This window comes from Salvia hispanica, chromosome 3, assembly GCF_023119035.1.
Source record: "Salvia hispanica cultivar TCC Black 2014 chromosome 3, UniMelb_Shisp_WGS_1.0, whole genome shotgun sequence".
Taxonomy (NCBI): Eukaryota; Viridiplantae; Streptophyta; class Magnoliopsida; order Lamiales; family Lamiaceae; genus Salvia; species Salvia hispanica.
Window position 1 is genome coordinate 23,575,761 of NC_062967.1, and position 13,194 is coordinate 23,588,954.

General features: G+C 35.2%; 2 protein-coding genes across 2 annotated transcripts; both read right to left on the reverse strand.

Moving 5' to 3' along the window:
* Positions 1-194: 194 nt before the first annotated feature.
* Positions 195-3,070, reverse strand: LOC125215334 (probable L-type lectin-domain containing receptor kinase S.5). The gene is made up of 2 exons (XM_048116723.1): positions 1,770-3,070; positions 195-1,206 (listed from the first exon to the last, which is right to left on the reverse strand). The coding sequence occupies exons 1-2, from the start codon at positions 2,995-2,997 to the stop codon at positions 389-391; spliced, it is 2,046 nt and encodes a 681-aa protein (XP_047972680.1). The 5' UTR covers positions 2,998-3,070; the 3' UTR covers positions 195-388.
* A 9,008-nt stretch (positions 3,071-12,078) lies between these two features.
* Positions 12,079-12,878, reverse strand: LOC125212555. The gene is made up of 3 exons (XM_048112763.1): positions 12,507-12,878; positions 12,301-12,417; positions 12,079-12,216 (listed from the first exon to the last, which is right to left on the reverse strand). The coding sequence occupies exons 1-3, from the start codon at positions 12,804-12,806 to the stop codon at positions 12,139-12,141; spliced, it is 495 nt and encodes a 164-aa protein (XP_047968720.1). The 5' UTR covers positions 12,807-12,878; the 3' UTR covers positions 12,079-12,138.
* Positions 12,879-13,194: the final 316 nt, after the last annotated feature.

A 13,194-nucleotide genomic window follows, 5' to 3' on the forward strand; every position in this document is an offset into this window, starting at 1 on the left:
ACAAAATTTAACGAATTCATATTCAACGAAACATGTTATGTAGTTTGAAACAGAAAATCGTTATGTTAGATTTGACTTAAGAATGGTGCAATGGTTTTATAAAGGCATCACCAAATTTATCTAGGGGTGGGAAGGTTTCGATAATTTTTTTAGTACGATAAGTGAAGTATCTCAACAAGTATTGAATTCTCAGATTTAACTATGCACATGTGGTATTTTATCATACACATTCGTCAAAAATATACGTGTTACATGACAACATGGACTGCACTTTGACTGCTGCTATCTGGATAGAAAATCTTGGGATTTCCCATCCAACAACAAATTAAACTAACAAATTTGTATGCTAAACAAACAAGAGATAGAAAGAGATCGCTCATCCAATGCACTAGACCAAGGAGGAGTCAGTGTAGCCAGTGTAGCTCTCCCTGCTAAGGTACTGCCCACTCCACTCGGACCCCAAATGTGAAGTGGTCTCGGTGGCGGAGCCCGTGTCCAAACCCATGGGCCCCGCCGCTGCAGGCCACACGAATGCTGGCTTAAACGGTGGGACCACGGGGGCAGCCACCGTCCCCGATATGATCTGCACTATCGCCTGCGTCTTAGGCCTCTCGGCTGCGATAGGGTGCGAGCACGCCAGCCCCAGCAGCAGCAGCCTCTCCGCCTCGGGCCCCACAAAGTCTTCCCCCAGCCTCGGGTCCACGGCCTCCAGCAGCCGCCCGTCGCGATGCAGATACCACACCCAATCGACCAGCAGCTGGAACCCGCCGATCTTGGCCCCGGGCCGCCTCCCGCACACGAGCTCCAGCACCACAGCGCCAAACGCGTAGACGTCCGACTGCTGCGTGGCCTTGCCCATGTGGAAGCACTCGGGCGCGATGTACCCCATGGTGCCCAGCACCCCCTCTGCCTCGGCGTAGGACGTCTTCTCGTTGTCTAGCGCCCTGGCCAGGCCAAAATCACCGAGACGGGCATTGAAGTTGGAGTCGAGCATGATGTTGCTGGCCTTGAGGTCGCGGTGCACCACCCTCTGTTCGTACTCGTTGTGAAGGTACTGCAAGGCAGAGGCCACGCCTGATACGATCTTGTAGCGAACGTGCCACCCCAGCGGCTGCACGTCCGGCCCCACGAACAGGTGCTTGTCTAGGCTGCCGTTGGGCATGTACTCATACACCAGCAATAGCTTCCCATACTTGTGGCACCACCCTAGATAAATTAACATAACACAATCATTATTTACTTTTTTTTTACATGGTAAATTTATGGTAGCATTTCGCCATCAAATATGACTCACCGTTCACGACAAAAACACAATATATATTGCAAGTTGAAATATTTAGGGGGATGCACGTTTGAATAATGTCAAGTTGTTGGTTGAAGAGTATGAAAAATAGTCGCTTTCGATGTTTAGTTTTGAATAATTTGGTTTGGACCAAAAGAAAGGAAGGTTCATCAAAATTGGATGAGGTCAGAGGATTTGGTCACCATGACAAGAGACGACAACATGGGCTTTTTCATAAATTTTGACATTCAAGACATTCCTATTGTTAACCATTAAAATCTGAAAAAAAAAAACCTGAAATGACATAAAAACCAACTAATTTTGTTATGAAATAACATCAACTTATATCAAGAAATCTCATAAACATACTTGGAATCCTATTCAAACACAAAATCAAGTTGCAGAACATCACATCATTGCATATTTAATTTTCAGATTTTAAAAAATGTGGGACTAACTAACTAGAATATGACATTATTGTACGTACCGAGTAACTTGACAAGATGGCGGTGGCGGAGACGGTTGATGATGGTGAGCTCGGCCAGGAAATCGTCCTGGCCTTGAAGGCTTTCCCTGGAGAATCTCTTGACGGCGATGTCGAGATTCTCCTTGGCCAGATTCCCCCGGAAAACCTCGCCGTAGCCGCCCTGGCCGAGCTTGTTCCTCTCGTCGAAGCTGTTGGTGGCCTTCTTCAAGTCCTTGAACTCAAACTCCTGCGGCGTCCCGGGAAGGCTCCGCAGCGCCCCCACCAGATTCGGATTTGAAATCGCCCGCCGCTTCCGGCAGTAGTAGACCAACCCCACTGCGCCCAGCGCCAACACCACCGCCGCCCCAATCCCCGTCCCCAGCCCGATCACCAGCCAGTTCGGATCCTTCTCAAAGTGCTGCACAGTCAGATTCCACCTCCGAATACAGTTGAGCTGCGTCATGTCCCCCGTCGACGCCGCGAACCCGAAATACGAGTACTGGCTCACGTGCTCCGTCAGATTCAGATCGCGCTCGATTATCGCGTCCCGTGGCTTCAGCGGGGTGGAGGCGTTCTGCCCATGCTGCTCCGCAATGTAGACCTGGATGCGACGGCCGTCGTATTCAACCCAGACGTTGTAGAATCGGGGGGTGAATGAGGCTAGCGTGATGTGGTGCGGCGTCAGAGGCTTCGCCACCACAGATCTGACGCTGTGGAGATTCAAACCGATGTGGTTGCTGTCTGGATCGAAGCCTTGCTTGGAGGTGTCGAGCTCGACGGCGACTAATTGATTAGCGGTGGAGTTACTGTCAGTGGAGGCGTTGGTGAATCCGAGATAGCCGCCGGTGCTTCGTGCCGGCAGGCCGGCAGGGTGGTCGGGGACGATGACGAAGGCCAGACCTCCACCTTCAGTTCCAGGATCTTTGGGAAAAATGTTGACAAGGAAGGAGGTGCTGAAGGAGGGCTGGCGAGCTCGATCTTCCCAGAGGCGAAAGCGCTTGTTGAGGAGGATGCGACCGGAGAGATTGGAGATGTTGACGACAGCGGTATTAGCGGAATCCTTGGTGACCTGAAGAGCATCAAGGTGGATTGATGCATCGCCTTGTTGAATCAAGGTGTCATAGTCTCTAACCGGGTCGAATTTATCGTAGCTTGTTTTGAACGTTTTCACCTTTTTGCCTTGTGCAACTACGGTGGCCAGCAATATCACTACAACGGCGGCGGCGGCGGCAGCGGCGGAGGAGACCATATGGAAATATTTGGAATCGGAGTTAGGATTTTGGTTTTAGACTGCACTATAGTTTCATATTTTCTATAGTATTCATTTAAATAAAGTTGAATGGGAGCTAAAGTTTGAAGTTGCTATAAATAAATTAAAATACAGTCATTGGTCGTCTCACTCTAGCCTGCATTTGCTTGGAACTTGCTATTTTCCAGTTTTTTTTAAATCTGGTTTTGTAATTTGCAAAGCTGACTTTCCAATATATTTCGTAACACAAGAAAATTATACAGTACTAGGAATTTTTCTAATTGAGGAATACACATTCCGTCCCACGCACTTTGACCAAGTTTTAAGAAATATAAAGAAAAGTTGATAAAAAAATTTAGTGGAATGTGAGACCTACTTTTTTATATTGATTTTATAATAAAATGTGAGTGAAATGAGTCAGTGGAATGTGAGACCTACTTGTAAAAAATGAAGTGCTACTCTTAATTGGGGACGTACCAAAATGGAAATTAGTAGTAACTCTTATTCGGGGACGGAGGGAGTACTTATTTGTACAAAGTGAAGTAGTCCGGGTCCGGATCTTGGTCAATCACATGCTCAACTCGAATCTCATCTGATTCACGAACCGTTATACGTTGGTAAGATGTATCTATAAAATACTCCATTTAAGCTAATAAACTCAAAATTAGGTTAGACAATTTTCAACCTTGTTCTTTACGTTATAAGATATAGAAATACTCAAACTCAAAAGGAGGATTGGTAAATCACAGTAAATCTAAGTAAATATAAGCATGTTCTTAAAAAAAATAATAAATCTAGCCCGTGCACAAAGAGAGTCACCACAATGATGAAGCGCGCACAAGCCATATTACAAAGCCCGATTTCAAAATAACTTGATTAGATATAGTTTTTGGAAATATGATACTCCTTCAATATATCAATAACTATCTCATTTTTACCGGTTCAGATTTTTAAAAAATTGTTTAACTTCTTAAAGAAAGAGGTAGAAAAAGATAGTAAAACATGCATCCTATTTTTATATATTCCCTCCGTCCACCCAATATAGAAGTTTTTGAAATGACATGCATATTTTAATGCAAAATTGGTAAAATAAGAGAGATATAAAAAAAATTGTGTTAGTGAAAAATGAGTCTCACCTTATTAGAGAGAAATAAATATCCTAAAATAGAAAATTTCTATTTTTAAGAACAGATCAAAAAGAAAAGAGTTTCTATTTTTAACTGACGAAGGAAATATTAATTATATAATAAAATATGAATTAAGTGAGTTATTAAATTGAAAGACTCACTTATAAAAAATGACTCCACTAGAAAAATGGTTATTTATAAAAATATATACTCCACTAAAAAAATGGTTATTCATGAGCGGACGGAAAAAAAAGGGATAAATGAGATATTTAATGATTGAATAGGGAGAGCAGAAAAGATTAGCAATTCAATCTACAAGGACGGCTGATAGATTTATTAGAATTTTTTTCTAAGACAATTACCGTATTAATTAAACCTATTTGGTTGTTTGAAGTTACTATATAAGAATATAGAATGATTTTTTTAATCGCGAGTACTTGTGAAAGTTGAAGAGTTGAAAACATCATTTATAGAAGAATAATTTCATAAACAATAGGAGTAGATCTTTTGAGATACTACGAGTATATATAAGCAAGCATCGATTTTATTTGATTTCGGATTCCGACATCGCCATCAATAACGCATAATTAAGTTTCTTTACTAACAAGGCTTATCTTCTTAGATAATTAAAAAATTAGCCTATAGGCTATAAATACTTTTTTAAAAGCTTATCTTTACATCTCAGGACCACCAATGGAATATAAAAAATTCTTCAACACTAGTGAAGACCAGGCACAGATACTGATATTAATTATTCTTGCACATGAAATCACAAAAAATAATTTATTTATATATGGAAGGGTTGTTTCGTTAATTCGTTTGATGCTTGTCTAGAGACAACGAAAAATCATTGTTTCTTAAAAAAAATTAGTAGGTTATTTTTATCAGTCAATGACTAATTAAACTGATGATAATACATTACGTAGTGTAACAGTGTTCATTCATTCTTTTCCTCCTAAATTGAAATGTCAATTAGTATATTAATCAAACTATTTTTACAAGAGGGAGAAGGTAGTAATATAACAGTAGTATGTTTCATTATTTATACGCAAAATATTTTCTTACATTACAATTACATTTATATATATATTCACCATCATCATGACATGTCATATCACCATGTCTATCAAGCATGAAAATAAAGGGAAAAGAAAAGGAAAGTCGAAATATCCACTTATCTAGATGGAAAATCCTAGTCAATATTACTATTCAATTAATTTGTAAATTACCAAATTGTATAGTAGTGTAATTACTGATTAGACTATTCAATTGAAAATATATATTGCTTCATTATAATTTCCCAACGCGTTAAAAAATAATCTCTGACTTGAGACAAGTGTAGACATGTAACTACGCAACCGTTATTAACAGTGGAGTACTGTTTAAGCGTGGAATTCCATAATATTAACATATTTTAATTATGTTAGGGGGTGTTCGGTTGGTAACACTAAATCTCATGATTAAATATGTATCATGTTTGGTTCATAAGATTTACTCCCTCAACTTAATCCTAGATGGTAGTCTTATGATAATTAATTATAGTTTTTCTCTTCCAACTAAAATAATCCCACAACTTAATTCTAGATGGATAGTTCTATGATAATTAGTCATGACAACCGAAAACCACCTTAATATATTAGGACATATTATTAAGTCTATACTGTTAATTAAATTTAGATGAATTCATCCATGATCAATTTAAAGGTAGTAGTAGTACCATTCTTTTACGAGATTAATCTAGCTTAAGACATCTAATTAAGATAAAAGTAAACGGCTAGCTTTTATTTCTAGACAATGGAATAGTATTAGTACCTTCCTTTTATGACGCAGGTGCATTACATAGAGTGAATAGAATTATTGAAGTATATATATTAGACGTGATGTAATCAATTGCTAACTAATTACCAATTCTAAATTGAGATTAATTTTCAACCATTAGATTAGAAGATCTTGTGGTTAATATGACGTCAAGTGTAATATATTTTAAATTTAAATAATTATCAATTAAATTAAAAGGGTATTAATGTCAAATCCTATATGTAGTAATTATAACTAAGTACTTTCGCTCTCCTTAAAATCATCTCAAATCTTTAAATTTACGTAATTCTCTCAATTTAAATTATTTTTTCGCAAAAAATATATCAAATTAAAGATAATTTAATAAGGATTCCAACGAGATCTCAATTGCATATGTTCCGACGACGTTCGGATGATGAAATTTGATATTTTTTATTTTAGTTTTCGTAAATGTTGATATCCAGATTTTTATCAACAAATACATCAAAAAATCTCAATAAAACCATGTAAAAATCTCAATAAATATGTGTTGATATTTTCTTGTAGTAGTGTTGATATTCTTATATCATATTGTTGATATTTGTAATACACAATGTTGATATAAAAAAACACCCACGAAAATTATCATATAATAACATAATGACGATATTACCCTTTTGTTGATATTTTGTCTACTATTTATTGAGATTTGTGAGCTTTAATCTCATCCACTCATTTTAAAATCCAAGGATGGAGATTTAGTCTTGATTTTGGATTAGGGTGCTATAAGCATTAGAATAAAACCCTATATTGGATATATATAAATTATATTTACACACCATTCAATCATAATAACATTGGTTAGACTGAGACACATACATATGAACATAACCTTGTGTTTGCCATGATTTTATGCACATTTTAAGAAATATTTTAAAGTTCTAGGAAGTTTTGAACTTCTTATTAGAAAAAAGTGGCATTTAGGATGAAATCATGAAAAGGACGGAGAGTTGTTTTTTTTTGTTAGACTAATAGTGTCAATTATGCATTAGAAAAAATGTCACTATGAAAGTGATATATTCACTCCAACATTAGTGTATGCGAGACAAGTATTAGAAATGAAATGAGTCACTCACTTCTTAAATGCCCTTATAAAGTGGAGGGTTATCCATATTTTTATAGATGAGCTAGGATCGTTACTAAGTCGATGTAGAATAAGATTTAAGAGTTTTTAACATGCCCCCTCACGTGTGGGCCGGAATGACACAATGGAACTTCAATCACATGGGTAGGCAAGAGAAGAGATAAAGAGATATAATCCATCATCGACTTGGGTCATACTATATTAAAAATGAGCTACTCACCCCTTAAAAGAACTTATGAAAAGGAGGTTATCCTTATTTTTATAGATAAGCTAGGATCGTCACCAAGTTGACGTGGAACAAGATTTAAGAGTTTTTAAAACAATAAGCTTAAACCTGAGCATATAAACCAAACTTCGAAATATAGTTAATTTTGAGTATCAGATTTGCGTGGAACTAATAAACAAACATTATAGCATATTAAAATAGATATTCTTGATCATAAATTTTTTACTAAACTTATATTATACGTATAAAGGATGAGTATATTGAAATAGAAAGAGAGAAAAAGGGACCAAATACACCACTTTTCTTTACTCGGTGAATTATTGGAAGCTTTGGTTAGTGGATGCTATTATTATTATTATAGATTAGATATTTAATAGTTACTTTTATAAAACATGCAACTTTATTCGATCCAGCCACAGCCAGTCTTCACATGTCATTTATAATCATTTTTTTGCTGCAATTCCTATCTTTTGAATTTGTCTTCTTATTGATTGAAAATGACAACTTTAATCATTTTATTTATTTTTCTTTCAATAATGTCGGATAAAGCAAGGATTTGAAAATGAATCGCAAATTCGTAGTACCCGAAAATTAAATGGGAAATAATATTATTTTCTCTATATGGACACTTTTGTTTTTTATCACTTAATTTCTGTTCGAAACTAATATTGAATCCGCCTTATAAATAAAATATTATAAGGAGTTTCTAGCTAGAATGTAATTTGTCTCCGAATTGTGTTAAATATCTATGCATTTTTAGTTTGTGAAAGGTTCCATGCGTATTTAATTACATAGTAGTACTAATAGATTTAATGGAGAATGAGTCGTATTAATAAAGAGAGCACGAGGATTATACTTTAATACATGCATACACGATCAAGTTAATAACATAAAATTTGTGACACGACACATCTTTAAGTCAATTATGCTTTATTTTAAGTCAATTAATTCAGACGTAAATTATTTTGTGGATTTTGACAATGTTGGTGCATTGTCTCGCGATCCTTCAAAAGTTTCGCTTCGATTAATTGCATTTTATATTAAATTAATACATAATATTATATTAGTCTAAAAAAATAGTTTTGGTAGTCGTAGATACGAGTTTTAATATAAATTTGTAAAGTAAGAGAGATAGAGAAAAAAAATGGTAGAAGTGTTGTTAGTGAAAAATAAGACCTGGCCACATTATTAGAAAGAAAAAATTACTATAAATATACTAATTTTAATGGATGATCCAAAAATAAAAAACAAAATTATTTTTCATTAACGACTGTAGTATATATGTTATGATAAAGCGATAATAGTTGAAAGTATCTATTGGATGAATTATGAATATGTTATTAAATCAAAGGGGATATTTTGGTTGACTAGAGAAGGAATTCTAGAAGGATAGTAGTATACTAGTAATATTGAATAATGTAAGCTGTAAGAAGAGTTGTTAGGGATCCGATCATAACTAATTATCGTTTGAACTAGTTGATTAAGAAAATTGGTTTAAAAATTTTAACCAATCAAGGCTAAGTCGACTCGACTAGCTAAACATAAACTAAACACGTATTTTATTGTTTAGTTTTAAATCATTTTCAGAAGAAAGTAGGAGTATTTTTTATTCTCTCAATCAAATTTTATGGGTAGCAAGAATAAATATTTGATCTTGAAAGTGAAGTGAAGTTACTTGACATTTAACTTGCATCCAGATCTTGTACGTTGAAAATCAGTGTTTATTTCTTCAAAAGACTAGATGCTTGTTTTTTCTTCTTTCCCCAAAAGAGAGAGTATTATTGATATGAGACTACTTTTCTGTGCCTTTTGTTAATTAGGTAAACATGTCCACTTTTGTTAATTAGGTAAACATGTCCACATTCAAATAGTTAAATATTTTGTGTAGTGGAGGATTATAAAGAACATCTTAAGTCTTAACATAAGGCATAAAACATGTGACTCATAAATTAAACGTCACACACAATATTTACACTACAATTTTACTCTCTTACATAATCATGTAGCTAAGTTAAATGTAGGGAGTACTTCTTCTTCTCAGGGAAATGTTAGCATAGTGTATTAGTGCATGTGACATTTTTGAGCGATCTTTCCACAAATTTCGTGTAAAATTAAATTGATGCAAATTGTCTAAAAAATAATTTTATCACATGGGAGAAAAGATTTATGGAGTAATATTAATTCTTCGAGGCATTGTCCAAAATTAAGTACCCAATCAAATTAATGGGGCTTAAGTCATGTTGAATTCATAAAACGAACACACAATAATAATACTCCTACTACTATTATGGAGTAATATTTAAATACAAAAAAATTATCACAATCTTTATACATTATTAAATGTTATACTAATTACTAAATCTAAATAAATATTCTTTCTTCACTAGTAATCACTTCAGTTTTTTAAGATCAAACCCAACAAAAGAAGGTATGGTCAAAGAAGACTGGTGGCCGAATTTCAAAGGCTCCACTCACTCTCACTCATGTCAACTGGCTCCACCATTTATCTTCATTTACCCACGAGTTTAATATTTATAATATTATATACTCCGTATTAAATATAACAAGTAGATTCGCGGAAAATGCGTCGAATTTATTTATTCGATTCCACCAAAAACAAAACCAACTCGATTTCTCCAAAAGAGAGAGAAAGACCCTTAAATCTAAAAAATCAAATCCTCAGAATTCCAATAGAATATCTAAAAGAAAAGAAAATGAAAGAAATGTCGAACCCACAACCATATTTACTAGGATATGATTTGATACTTTGCAAGGTTTTTGAGCATGATTCAGCAATTTGTAATCCTACAGAATTTGTGCTTGATCAATGCTTATTTAATTGGAAATCTTAGTTTTGTCAATTTACATATAAGAATTCATTAGTAAATAAATTAATCTATAACAAATTGAAGTGTAAGTTCAAGTCAAAACTAGAAAACGAGGATTCAGAGTCAGGAGAGATAAGTTTGGACAATGAGTCATAAATTCGTTAAATAATAAATTAGGTAATAAACCAATCGAAATTGGAGATTTCATGTTTTAAAATTTTAATCAGAACATTATTAATCTTTGTGGAGTTGGGCTCTACACCTAGTAGCTCCAAAGAATAAAATCCTTCGATACTATTGTTAATAGTAGTAATTTTTTAAGGTAATAATGCTCAGTATATTTCTTGGTTATAATTTTGTGTTATATTCCTTGTTTCTTGTTTATTTCTTTGTACTTCTACATGTTATGGCTTTGTTGATTTAGGATGTAATCTGTCTTTTTTTAATTTCATTTGCTCTGTTTCTAATAGACGTATTTTTTTTATATAGTTTGGGATTTATATGTGTCTGGCAATAGTATTTTTAGCTTTTATACTTCCTCCGGATACGGTAGGAAATTATGTTTTACTGAAAGTCTTGTTAATGTGCTCTTTTTATCCGTTGTTGAATTTCAAGTCACTAATAATTTCGAATTTGATTATTTTGTTCTCATAAGATAGAAAACATATAATCTATGACCGAGGGAGATTGTTGTGTTGAAACTAGAAAGCATGCTTTGCATCTTATCAATAGTTCTAATCTCATATTGTGTCAAGGACTCAGGATCGAAAAAAAATTGGTTATCACTTGACACTTATCACTCATAGTCATAATTTGAAACAAAAAATAAAACCATCAATCTCTACGAACATATTGTAAAATTGTTTTTCTATAAAACACAAAGTGAATATTTATCGTATTTTTGGTAATTTAAAAAGTGTTTATTTTTTAAATTTTTATCTATTGATTTGGGATACAATTGTGAGAAGGGGCAGGGACGGAGCTAGACTTTCAAATAAGCCAGTGCTGAAATCTTTAAAAAAAAAACAAAAAAAATTGCAACATTAATTCTTTCTTGATTCAAATAAGCCGTAGCCCCGGGTCACTAACTATGTTTTTCGGATTAACTTCAACATTGACTCTTTCTTGATTCAAAATCGCACTCTGGTCATTAACTATGTTTTCCGGATTAGCTTCAACACTTGAATCATTCCTTGATTTTAGTAGGAGACCTCTGATATGATTTTGCCGTTGCTGACCTGTTGTAAATTGCGGTGCGTCTCTGATGATTTTAATAGGAGAAGAAAATTAATTGTATTATAAATTTGGGCTTCGATGTTCAAGTAAGGCTATTTTAGTTTTTCTATCATATATTAAAGGCCCAAGTTTTATAGTCTAATATACAATATAATTAATGACCCAGTTAGAAGCCCAATTTCATCAATGTTGTCTTCTCCAAATTGGGATCTGCTCAGACTACTCTTTTCCAGTTTTGCCGTCGCAGACTCGCAGAAGTTCAGGCCATCCGAACTCCGGGTCACGGCTGCATAGGGGTGGGTATGGGTCTGGTTCCGGCCAAGCCCCCGCGGCTGCATAGGGGTGGGTATGGGTCTGGTTCCGGCCAAGCCCCCGCTGGAGCGGTGGCTTGGCCACCTCCCTGAGAAGGGGTGTATTGTAATAATAACTTTTCTTGCTAATTTGCTAACTCATCGACGCATTATGCAGTGTATTGAAAATGTCAACATGATCACGTTAAAATATCAACTAGAATTAAGAAAATCAGCAACAAATCACACCTCATCCTAAGAAAGTACTACTACTATATAGCACCTACCACAATTCCTCCTCCACCCACACGAGCATGTGTGATGGACCCCACCATCAATCGTGTAATATCTCTGTCTATAGTAGTCTGAAAATTTCACAGAGCAACCAACAATGTTAAAACTAGGACAAATCTTGAGATGGGTGAATGCAAATCAAAATGGTGGGAATGGGATCGAATGCACAACAAAATTGATATATTATGGTATATACATCCAGCCAGAAATACAAGTAAGTTCAGAGAAATCCATCCCTCCGATCTTGTTCCTCCGCCTCTTTATTAGCTGCTTCAACCGATTTGTACCAAAGAAATGCCTGCATTTGAATCATCAACCAATTCTCATAATTTATTATACGGAGTACCATTTATGTTGAAAATTGAAATCAAATTTAACTCACCGAAGTGGGGATGCCAGTGAATACAAAGAACCCCAGCACAGGCGCATACAATACACTGTCCGAACTCAATACCCCAAACACCGGCTTCTCATTCACGTACTCAAAAATTGACCCAATCTGTACAAATCAGGATAAAATTCTAACTCCAAAAAAGAGCAATCTTGATTCAATTCCAAAGCAAGAAAGAAAGAATGTAAGTAAAGTACCGCAGCAATGGCGGTGATGCTGGATGCGATCAAGTAAGCGTAGAAGGGAACCTCCACGCCCGATGAGCTCTCTTTCTGGGTTTCTTCTCGGGCCCACGGTGGAGGCTCTTCCGAACCGGGCTGGGCCCACTGAGGAATTGAAGGGTCTTCCACACTGCCATCGTCTTTCCCTTTTGAGGCGGCCCTCACTCGAATCCCAACCTTCAAATTCTGTTTCTTTGGATAGGCGAAAGCTGGTGACTTCAATAGCTGCCGAGCTGCTGATAAGTGGAGACAAGAAGAGGCTAATGCGGCGGCCATGCCGGAATTTCAACAACACAGGGGAGCTTTCAGATATTTCAACTTGTGGTTGTGTGAAACTGCCAATGGATAAATTATGATATTCAGATATAAATTCAAAATTATTTTCGATTTAATATTATTCAACTTACAATATTAGTACAATGATGGGAGATATAATAGGCAGTCATAAAATGCAAACTTTATATATTGTACAAAATAGTAGCAATAGAAAGGTCAACACAATATCAACACCGTATTAAAATGTATTGATATTTTTTGTTGGTATTAAATAACAATCCAAATCATAGTTTTAGGATTCTTACATATTTAAGCAATATAGTATAATTTTATTATTAATAATGATAATAATAATAACATAATAATAATAATAATAATAATAATAATA